Source organism: Ictidomys tridecemlineatus, chromosome 7 (genome assembly GCF_052094955.1).
Source record: "Ictidomys tridecemlineatus isolate mIctTri1 chromosome 7, mIctTri1.hap1, whole genome shotgun sequence".
Taxonomy (NCBI): Eukaryota; Metazoa; Chordata; class Mammalia; order Rodentia; family Sciuridae; genus Ictidomys; species Ictidomys tridecemlineatus.
In genome coordinates, this window is record NC_135483.1 from 35,679,244 (window position 1) to 35,691,511 (window position 12,268).

Sequence of the window (12,268 nt, forward strand, 5' to 3'; positions counted from 1 at the left end):
AAATTGTAAATTGAGAACAGCACTAATCAGGCTCTTGTTAGGTGCTCTTACTGAGAAAGTAATGCATTAGCTGCTGTTAATGTTAAAACAGATTATTGACTTATCATTATGGCTACCTGAGACAGGAGAAAAAAAAAGCTCATCTGTGAACAGAGCATAGTGTATAATGCCATGGAGAGGAAATCGAGAAGATGTTCATTTCAACAAGTACCTACTGAGTGGTGGTATTTAGTAGTGGGTGTGGTGCAGAGAGGAGGAGAGTAAAAATAAGATGAATCTCTCTTCACCCCCAGAATCATACTCAGTGGCAGTGATACTAGGGGCTGGGGATGCACCTTCTTCTTGCAGTGATTTTAATATCAATATAGTTATAAAATGGGGTTTGCACCAAGTTCAGAGGAGCAAGAAGAGAAGCCAATGAGAGAACACTAAAGGAGATGACTCCCAAGCTGAGTCTTGAGGAACAAGAAAATTTCACCTGGTAAAGAAAAAGCCAAAAGTATTCTTTTGTGGCAGAAACAGGAAGTCTATAGGCAAACTCCTACAAAGTCCATTTATGTGCCATCAAATTCTGAGTTCCAGTGTCAATTGCAAACTCAAAATCTTCATTTGGATGGCCAATAGACTTAAACTCCTCTCAACAAGGTCTGTCATAGCATTCCCTCCCTCAGTCGATGGCTGCTCTGGCCTTCTGGCTGTTCAGGCTGAAAACCTTGGAGTCATTCTCAACTACTCTCTTCCTTTCCCCCATTCAACTGCTCAGATATTCTCTGAGCTCCCCTTGAAAAATGTGTGCATTTTATGCTTTAGACAAAGAAAACCTGGAGTTGGCAGAGGGACTGCTAAACCTGTGTTGCCTGCTCTGAGCCTCTATCCACTCTTACCTGCCTCTACTTGTGCTGTCTACATCCTCTAGACAGCACCCAGGACCATCCTTTCACATTAAAGTAAAACCAGGACATTTCTCTGTTCAAACTCTCCTGTTTAGGACCTGTAATTTTTCTCCTCACACCTCTTCTTACCTCTGTTCTCTTCTACTCCCTCTTGATTTCATCTCACCCTCTGATTTTGTCTGGCTGAGACAATAGTTTATTTTACTTTTGTCTTTTCCTATGTCATATTGAAAAAGCAATAAATATAACTGGGCAGGTGTTATGCTTCCTTGGAATGTGAGCACCAATTGTCTAACTCCTTGCTTAAGCATTTACATACCTGCTGGCCCCTGCCCAACCTTGAGTGTCCTCCACACTGAAAAGCAAATGTGGAGCCACTGAAGGTTTTAAGTAAGTCAGATTGGTATTTAGATAGATGATATTGCTTTCAGCATGGAGAATGGATTTAAGGGGAACTCCACTGGAAGCAAAGGCTGGAAGGGAAACAAGTGAGGAAGTTTCTACAATAGTCCAGATGGGAGCCTGCACTAAGGCTGTGGTTGCTAGTGAAAATGGAAAGGAGATTCTAGATTGCAGAAACACTTTTAGAATTGGCAGGACCCAATGCTTGACTGAATATGGGGTTTGGAAGGAAAAATTTAGGGGGGAAACTCCTAGGTTTCTGGTTTGAGAAACCAACTGGTAGGTGAAGGTACCATGTAGCAGTCATTAGGTTTTTGTTAGAAGATGACTTTGAAGATGATGTGGAAGATGTGTTTCTTTTTGGACATTTGCATTGGATACATTGCTGTGTATAGTTGTTATATATATTTGGTGCTGAGACTGAACCCAGGGCCTTGTGCATGCAAAGCCAGCACTCTACCAACTGAGCTATAGCCCCAGCCTTCCTTGGGTAATTTTTAAAACTTAGAAAACTTGAAAGTGCAGCATCCCTAACTGGAGAAAAGGTGCGGGGAAGGATCTGGTTCCCAAAGTCGGTGGGTATTTAACTTTTTCTACATATGGTGTATGCTGAACGCCTTCTGCTCCATCAAGAGGCCTTCGTCGTCCTTGGTTCAGGACCAGCCGGCCTGGAGTCCTTGTGCGTCCGCACCCCGGGGCCAGCCGGCCTGTCGTTAGTCGGGGACTTCGGAGTTCCCTGGACGGGGCGGGCGGGGTCCTGCTAAGCGAGCCCCGGCCTGAGCCCGGGTCTCCACGGCAACCCGCCGGTTCCAAGGGTCTTTTAAGGGCGACAGCTCTCCAGGGCCCGCTCCCGGGGGGCTGCCCAGAGGCAGGAGCCGGGGGAGCGCGGCGTGCGGCGGCCGCATTGTCTCGCGCCATAGCAACCGGGCGCGGCGGGGACACGCGCGCAGCCCAGCGTCGCTCCCCGGCCGACGGCTCTGGCGGGAGCGGGCACCTTGCAGCGGGCCCTGACGGCTCGCGCGGGCCCCGGGCGCGGGCGGCGGCATGCCGAAGAAGCGGCTCACCGCGGGTAGGTGCGCGGCTCGCCCCGGGGCCGGACGCGGAGCCCGGACCGCGCCTCGCGCAGGGCGCAGGAGGTTACTGCTCGCCCGGGCGTCCCCTCTTCCTGACGGTCGGAAATCTGGCTTCACCGCCCTCGCATTGCTTTTATTAGGAAATTCACCTCCTCCCCCGTTTACATTGGCACCGAGTTGCTTTATCTTGCTTAACTCTCCATTTTGCAGCTGGAGTAACGGAGGCCTCCGTGGAGGAAGGTTAACTCCAGGGTCACAGTGAATTAGTGACCAAGCTGGATTCCAGAGGCCTGGCCTCCCCACTTCCACCTTGAATTCCAACTTAAAATTCAATCCATGTGCAGAGAATGAACAGAGGGCCAAAATTTTACAGAGCTTACCCATGTATAAAGTAGGGCTGGGCGCTGTCTCCGATTATTTCATTTACTCTAAGAGGAAATCAGATTTGAGTGAGATAATGTAATATTTTATCTTGTTTCAGAGCCACCAGATATTACAGAAGAAGAATTTGTAAGTAAATTTTAAAGGGCCTATTTATTTTTGCTTTTTTTTCCCCAGTATGAGATATTGTATCATAGATGAAAGCTGTGTGCTTTTCCTTTTTTCCTAGTAGAAGCTTTGATTTAGTAACAATGGTGAAAACTGGGTATAAGACCTTTTTATATTCTTTAGAAGGAGCCAATTAATTTGTCTGATGAATTTTGATCATTATTAAAGTTCTTTCACATAAGTGATCTCACTTAATTTCTCTGAACTCTTTAGCGTCTCCATGAGAGGTAGGGTTTATTTCCATGGTTTTGTTGTGATGTGACGCACAGTTCCTGGTTGCAGTAAACATTAGTAAGTAGCATTGACTGATAGTGATTAATTTATAATTCCTTTTCAAATTTTTTAGGTATTGTTCTTAGTTCAGACTTCTGGAGAAGTTGAGTAATAATAAGTATTTTGCCAAATAATACACATCATCATTTAGACACATGCTATCTTCAGTATGAGTTTGTCTGTATTTCCTATTGAATATTTAAGGGACTTGCCCCAAATTACACACGGCTAGGAAATAGCAAAGTCTAATTCTTACTAAGGTCTGACTCTGAATCCAAGAGCTCTAACCACTTCTATTATTTGCTTATGTCCTCCAGCACTTATTTCTCTTGTTGGCTGATTATCATATTTGCTTTTGGCTTTTTATTCAACAAGCATGAATGATTGCAGTCCTAGAGGGATAAGAACTAGAGAGGAGGGAGGGCTGTCTTCCTGGGTTGGCAGCTTCCATTTTGACCTTCACAGATCTTTGCTGCTGAGACAGAGAAAGGGAGAGAGGCAGAGGAACCCCACCCCCACCCTACACATACACCAAGGTAGAGGTACACAGAGTTGGTCAGATATTCCTCCCATCTTCTGGCCATGTTGGCAGAGTTCTGTTTAGTGGGGAAAATTTTTAAAGCTTCTTCAGGCCTTAAGCCTGAACTGCTCTTTGTTCCAGTAGGAGGTGAACATTTCTGGAGCCAGCTGATCCTTTCTTCTAGGATTCCAGCACATGCTCTCTGAAGAGCACTCAGTAACATACCCCTTGATGTTTGAGCAGTTCGCTATTTCAGGCATTTGACCCAGTTTGCACAGCTTGAAGACTCTATTAGCCCACCCCCTTGGCTTCTTTAACACCACTGTCTTTAAAGTTCTTTAATCTTTCATTTATTCCTTCTTTCTAGCTTCTTCAGGATTTCTCTGCGTGAGCACCTTTTTTGCTTCTTGAGCTCCTTTTTTTGGCACTTTCAAGTCTACACAGCTCTAGCCTAGATACGTCTTTTGATGCCACTTCTATATAGCCAGTGCTATTGGGCATCATCTGGATGTCCCTACATCACCTCAACAGAACTTTTATCTCTCTTCCTGATTCCCAATTCTTCTTCCTTCTCTTTTTCTTATTTTGGTTAATGAGGGTCCTGGTCATTCAGTCACTCAAACCAGAGCCTTTCTTCTTCCCCTGCCTGTAATCATTTACCAAGTTTCTTTCATAGCTAGATCTTTTTTTTTCCATCCTGACGGCTACTGTCTTATTTCAGGCCTTTATCCCTGGCCTGGACCTTGGCAGTGGTCCTAACTGATATCCCTGTCTTCAATAGTCCCTCTGCCAACTCCAGTTTTTCTTTGTCTAAAGCATAAAATGCAAACTCCTGTTCATGAACTGTACTGGTGACCAGCTACTGCTTTGCTCTACCTTTAGATTTTTCTTTTCTTCCATCCTCTGACCCTAGCTACCAGATTGCTCTTAGCTCTTTAAAAAAAAAAAAATTACCATGTTACACAACCTTATTATCTGCTTATTATGACCCACATTTCACAGATGAGGAAGTTGAAGTTCACAGAGGTGAACTTTGGCTACACGTTTAATAACTGGGGGAGCCAGAATGTCAAATGCCTTTTGCATTCAAACTTTTCTATAACTGTTTAACCTTCTTTAACCTTACCTCCCAATATTTCTCTTGTGATAAAGATGACATTCATCCTGTTTGGGGTTTGTAAAGTACTTCCACATGCCTTCTGGTCCAGCCAAACTACCCTGCTTGGCTCCCGCCTTTGCTGTTGAGTTTGGTCTCAGTTGCCCTTTCTCAATCATTTCACAATCTTGCACATTCTTCCAGGCCTAGCTCATCTCCTCCATGAAACCTTTCCAACCTAACATCATCCAGACTGCCTTGGAGCTCAGGGCAGCTTTCCATTGAGACCAGTTTGTGACTAGATCCTTAAGCTCACATGCTCAATGAAGCATCCTATACGATTAATTAACTACCCTGCCTTGAACATACATTTACCTTTGTTTTTCTGAAGTGTGAAAGGGTTGTTCTCATCCATTAACTGTCTAATTTTAGTCAGAGAGTGGGGCAGAGATTTGTAGCTCCTCAACCCCATTTTTTTTTCATTTTTCATAATAGGTACTAGACTCTTCACTCTCCAGAATAAAGGTTACATTTTCTAGCTTCCTCTGCAGCCAGATGTGGTTATGTAACTAAATTCTGGTCAGTAGAATGTACACAGAAGTGTTGTGTCCTACTTCTGGAAAATTGATGTTTACGGAGATCAGATAACCAATCCCAGGTCACATAGCTAGTAACTAGATGAGCCACAATTGGAAACTGAATTATTTTCTTTTTTCAAAAAAGAATTTTTTAATTTGTTCTTTTTAGTTATACGTGACAGTAGAATGTATTTTGACATACATACATGGAGTATAAATTCCCACTTTTGTGTTGTACATGATGTGGAGTTACATTGGTCATGAATTCATATATGAGCATAGGAAACTTATGTCCAATTTATTCTACTGTCTTTCCCATTACCATCTCCCCTTCCCTTCCACCCACTCCACCCTGTTCAGTATGGTGAACCCCCCCCCTCCCACCATTGTGAGTCAGCGTCCGCATATCGGAGAGAAGAACATTTGGCCGTTGTTTCTTTGTTTTTTGGCTCATTTCACTTAGTGTGGTAGTCTCCAGTTCCATTCATTTACCAAAAAATGCCGTCATTTCATTCTTTTTTATGGCTGAGTAATATTCCATTGTGTATAGGTACCACATGTTGGAAGCTAAATTTTTTTAACTCTAATATTTATGATATTTGGCAGCCATGTGCCTGCCCTGAACTGCCTATGATTTTGTGAGACAAATAAACTTCTAAAATTTCATTCAAATAGTGCTTTTTTGGTTCTGTGCTCCTATATAGATAGTATTGTTTTTTCATACTATATTGTCTCAATCAATCAGTGGATCTAACAGTACAATATTGTCACGGATGCCTGTAAAATATTTCATCCTTAACATGGCCTCTTCATCCCCAAAGCATAGAACTATTCATTAGATTCAATCATTTGTTTTCCAGAGATATACTACCTTATATATTATATATTCATACTTATAATCTATAAATTTTGCAGTTTCTTTCTTTTTCAGTCGTCAACGGACTTTATTTTATTTATTTATATGTGGTGCTGAGAATTGAACCCAGTGCCTCACACATGCCCCCACCTTGCATTCTTTATTTACCTTGCTTTCTCTTCTGACAACATCTCATTATTTTATTAGTATTGTTTTCTTAAATTCTTTGTTAAGTTGTTGGTCTTTTCAGGTTTCATATCCTCAGTGTGATTATTTGAACATTTATTCAACAGGAATGTTTTAAGTATTACTATCTAAGGGCATTTGGGAATTTTAAAAATGAGTAAGAAACAGACTTTTTCTTCTGGAAGTTCACAAGTTCCAGTAGGTGAGACATGCACACAGATAATTATAGAATGAAGCGATAAATGATTTTATAGGGAAAACACAGATTACCACTATTCCAGACCTTGTGGAAAGAAAAAGGGTAGGCAGTGAGCAGGGGAGAACAAAACTCTCCAGACAAAATAATCAGAATGTGTCAAAGTACTGAACTATGAAAATTGCTGAGACTGGAGCATGTTAGTATGTGGTAAAGTTGGGCAGATGAGCAGGAGCCAAATCGCACTCATCACAAGCCATATGATGAATGGATTATGCAGAAAAGATTGGGACAGTGGGCTCTTTGTATTAAATGAAGTATGTAACCTATGGGAGACTGACCCGTAGGTTAGTGTGGTTAAGGAGGGTTAGGAAAGCACATTTGACTGATTATGGAGAAGAGGGTGAAACAGAGGTCTCAGGGGTCTATCTTTTGTGGATAGCATCCCAGAGTAGTGGTCCAAAGATGATCAGATAACCAGGAATTTATTCTAAAGGTAATGACAGTAATTTAGGATGTCATTTAGTACACAGGAAGTTAAGATGGCTGTCCATAAAGTGCAAAGAAATTTGGTTTTGTTTCCTTATATATAACTACCACCCACAGCATTCTATTATGATAAATTTTTAATAATTTTTTAAATTTACATATGACAGTGGTATGCATTACAATTCATATTACACATATAGAGCAAAAATTTTTTATATCTCTGGTTTTATACAAAGTATATTCCTACCAATTCATGTCTTCATACGTGTACTTTGGATAATGATGTTCATCACATTCCACCATCATTTCTAATCCCCTACCCGCTCTCTTTCCCTCCCACCCCTCTGCCCTATATAGAATTCATCTATTCCTCCCAAGCTCCCCCTCCCTACCCCACTATGAATCAGCCTTCTTATATCAGAGAAAATATTCAGCATTTGTTTTTTTGGAATTAGCTAACTTCACTTAGCATTATCTTCTCCGACGCCATCCATTTACCTGCAAATGCCATGATTTTGTTCTCTTTTATTGCTGAGTAATATTCCAGTGTGTATATATGCCACATTTTTTTTATCCATTCATCTACTGAAGGGCATCTAGGTTGGCTCCACAGTTTAGCTATTGTGAATTGTGCTGCTATAAATATTGATGTGGCTGTGTCCCTGTAGTATTCTGTTTTTAAGTCCTTTGGGTATAGACCAGGAAGAGAGGGATACGCTGGGTCAAATGGTGGTTCCATTCCAAGTTTTCCAAGGAATCTCCATACTGCTTTCCATATTGGTTGCATCAATTTGCAGTCCCACCAGCAGTGTATGAATGTACCTTTTCCCCACATCCTCGCCAACAATTATTGTTTATATTCTTAATAGCTGCCATTCTGACTGGAGTGAGATGAAATCTTAGAGTAGTTTTGATTTGTATTTCTCCAATTGCTAGTGATGATGAAATTTTTTCATATACTTGTTGATTAATCAACAAATATACAAAGTATATTCCCACCAAGAATATATCATCTTCTTTGGAACATATAAGAAAATTAAAATAATTGTATAACTGGATGTGGTGGCGCACATGTAATCCCAGTGGCTCAGGAGGCTGAGGCAGGAGGATCACAAGTTCAAAGCCAGCCTCAGCAATAGTGAGGCACTAAGCAACAAAGCGAGACCCTATCTTTAAATAAAGTACAAAAAATAGAACTGGGACTGTGGCTCAGTGGTTGAGTTCAATCTTCAGAACCTCCCCTCCCCGCCAAAAAAAGAATTGTGTAATGAACGCTGATAGACTTATCAGGATTTCACAATTATTATTTTGCAACATATACATTTTATGTCCTTTTTTCTGTCCTGCCAGCAATCCTTCAACCTAACTTATTTTTAAAATAAGTTACAGTGATTGGTATGCTTCACCTCAAAACACCTCAGTGTGAATATCACGAACTGTACTTCAATAATAGTTTGATTTTTTTGTTGATGTAAAATTTATACACTCTGACATGCAAAAATTTTGGATCATTTGATGAATTTTGTCAAATGTATATACCTGTGTAATCCAAACTCCAATCAATATATAGAGCATTACCATAATTCTATAAAATTCCTTCAAGCTCCTTTCCAGTTTGATTCTTGCCTCTATTCCCCAGAAAAAACTACCTTATGTTTTACTTTCTGGCCTTTCTTCTTTATTTATGTAATTTCACTCTGTGCTCTTCATTGCCTCTTATATTTATATTTCTAAATATAGAATTTAGGGCTGGGGATGTAGCTCAAATGGGGATGTGGCTCGCCTGGCATTCGTGAGGCACTGGGTTCAATTCTCAGCACCACATAAAAATAAAAAATAAAGATATTAAAAAAATTTAAAGGCATGCTTTCTTTAAAAAAATATGGAATTTAAAGTTATTTAAAGTATATTTCAAATGCCATTTTCTCCACTTGAGTCTCCTCTGATTCTTTCTACTAGATAACATCTTTACCTCTGAGGAAACAGTTTATAAGATCTTTGTATACCTTAAACATCTTTTAGAGTGGTGAAAAAATTGTAATTCATTTGATTTGAGGGTATAGAAAATAAGCCAAAATTTTTAATCTACCATATTTAGCAAGCATGCATAAACTATTTTACCTAGCCAACTTTCAGTAAGAAATTTGAGAAGTTTGGACTAAAAATGGAAAAGTTGACTTCATTTCCACAGACGGCACACCTGGAATACATGAAAAAAATAGGTTCCAAGAGTGTATTCAGTTCTGAAGAAGTGTTCCTACCTTCCATTGCATCATTCAGCAGAAAATCTGTGTTGCAAATTCAGCAGTCAGGTTCATGGGATGATGTAATGGAGGAATTGATTGCAATGTAGTTTCTTCTTGATTGTACCTTTAAACATCACCAGTCTAATGTTTATTTGGAAGCTATCAAGCCCAAGTAGGAAGAATTAAGAAATGAATTCTTTAAGGAATTCTTAATTAATTCATTAAGAAATGTTTATTAATTCATTAAGAAATGTGAAAAATGTGATGAACATCATTATACAAAGTACATGTATGAAGACTTGAATTGGGTGTCAACATACTTTATATACAAACAGAGATACAAAAATTGTGGTATATATGTACATAAAGAATTGTAATGCAAAAATAAAAAAAAGAATAGTATTACCTTAGATTAGGTAGAGGGAAGTGAAAGGAGGGGAAGGCAGGGAAATAGGGGATAAGAAAGATAGTAGAATGAAACAGACATTATTACTCTATGTAGGTATGTGACTATATGACCAATGTGATTCTACAATATGTATACTCAGAAAAGTGAGAAATTATATACCATTTACATATATATAAAATATATAAATGCAAAGTATATAAATGCATTCTACTGTCATGTATAACTAATTAAAACAATGAAAAATTTTAAAAAATTAGTAACTGGTTCATAGAAAAAAAGAAAATAATAGAGAATAACTGAGCTGCTGCTGCTTCCGATCAAGGCTTTCTTTCTTTCTTTGGTAATTTAAAGACTTTGGGAGAAGAAGATTTATCAGCTCTTCATTGGTTTGCGAGACTACCTGCTGATGTGACAGGACATTTGAACTCATTGAACTGGTAACTGCAGTGGGAAATGTGCTAATGTATTTAGAGAAGTACAGGCCTTCCCACTGAAGTGCTGTGGGGGATCAAGCAGTCTGCGCTGATTTCCTATGGCCAAACTGCCCCATATCAACAGATCTGCCGGTGTTTAGTATCAATAGATGTTAAGTTACAAATTCAGAAAAGAAATATAGATTTTTATGAATTTGAATAACAGCTAACATTTCTACGGTTGCCTGTAAGTACAAACTGAAGGCTGTGACTGCCAGGAAATGCTGAATCTCCGTGGGGTTAGAGCAGGGCTACTAGTGCCACCTAAGAACTCTTGGCCATCTGTGGCAAGATGAGCTCAGAAATCACGACTGTTTAGAATCTTGGTGGCATTTGGCAAAATATGTTTATAACTATTGAATTAGGCAATAAAAATTGGGATTGCAATGTAAGTGCTTCATTTCATTTCCTAGTAATTTATTTGTACTCTTATTTCATGAAAGTTTTTATGTCTAAAATACATTAAGAAAAAAAAATAACAACAACAAAATGGGTGCCTCATCATATAGTTCATTGAGTTAGAGTCTTTTAGAAGTATGAGGCATCTGGAAGTAAATATTGAAGCCAAGGATTGTCTAGAAATTCTAGCAATGTGGCTAGTCAAAATCCTGGCAATATTAGGTCCCCCAGGCTTTATGAAATATGTATTCTATAGTACAGCTAAAAATTAAAAATAAAGTGCATAATTGAGAAAAACTAACAAGGGAATATACTCCACTACTGTTGTTAATTTAAAGTACACATCCTTCCATCTCTGGATTTTTGATCATGTGGCCTAGTACTGCAAAATTTGCCTACTCTTTTTCTAACACAACACCATTTACCTTGGAGATACTAAAAACACTTATTGAATTCAGATGTTTTCTCATAAGAGTAAGCAGAAACAAGCTACTTAACTAAATATAGTCCTAGGAAATTAAGGTAACTTTGAAAGGTAAAAGTTATTAGCCTTATAGCTTCCCCCCAAATAATACTTGTCTTGTTCTGCTTTATTAGACCTTTATCAATCAGAACTTATTTGCATATACTACTAAGGCACCACTTTGAATGTGTTATATTTATTAACTCTTTGGTTTGTTGTTGTTTTAACCAGTTGAAATTTCTAATAAATTCCCTCATAAGTCCTGTGATTGTTCATAACTCTCTTCTAATACTAGAGTTTACTTAAAGAAATTACCATGAACACCTGTTTTCCAAAGTAGTTGTAAATATACCATTGTAATCATCTGGATCACACTACACTGCAGTAATTTTTTAAAAAAAAATTGGCCAGCATTATATAAAAGGAAAGTCATTAGTCATCTGAAAATAATAGCATTGTGTTATATTGTCAATTTTCATGTTAGATTTGCAAAATTAAAATATAATTATGGATAACAAAATAAACACATGTACTGTTCAACAGAGTGTGCCATGATGTGCTTTTGACACAAAGGAAACAATGACTTATAAAATAAGGTATTTTATGATTTGGAAGAGAAATTTTGTTCTTGGCGGTGGCATTTCAATTTTACCAGTTTTAAAAGTGGCTATGTTGGTGGATGAGATAGTAATGGAAAAATGTATACAATCCTTATGCTGAGAACATGTGCATTGTCAGAGTTTCCTCATGCAAAAAGGAAGCAGAATAAAAAAAATTTTTTAAATTGAAAAAAAAAATGAAGCAGAACCCAAATTACAAAAGCCATATCTCTGAGAGGCAGACAGAGAACATTTTCTTCACTTCGTTTAGTGCTTCTACTGAGAAATTTAAGAAATGTACCTTCTCGATTGCCTTTTAACCCCAAACACTGCTTTGGACTTTATTGACTGCTTTATTTTTATGAACTATATGGATTTTAATAAGTCTGTGGGAAATGTCCTGGGTGGTGGAATTATTTTGTATTTGTCTATTCTTTTAAGCATTGCACTACTTTTTTCATGCATTCTGTTTTGAGCTTAGTACAGCAGCAAAGTCTTGTATGTTCCATTCTGTTTTTGTTATTCCTGCCTTCCAGAGACTGTAGCACTGTGTTATGTTTGGGGTGAG

The 12,268-nt window shown here is 38.8% G+C and overlaps 1 protein-coding gene across 1 annotated transcript in view; it reads left to right on the top strand.

The window, feature by feature from the left end:
• The first annotated feature begins 2,196 nt into the window (after positions 1-2,196).
• Rgs22 (regulator of G protein signaling 22) overlaps positions 2,197-12,268 on the top strand; it is a 112,284-nt gene continuing 102,212 nt past the window's right edge. The window contains exons 1-2 of the mRNA XM_078016868.1: positions 2,197-2,364; positions 2,850-2,878. Of these exons, the coding sequence (XP_077872994.1) occupies positions 2,340-2,364; positions 2,850-2,878 (54 nt within the window). The 5' untranslated portion in view covers positions 2,197-2,339. The remainder of the gene's footprint in view (positions 2,365-2,849; positions 2,879-12,268) is intronic.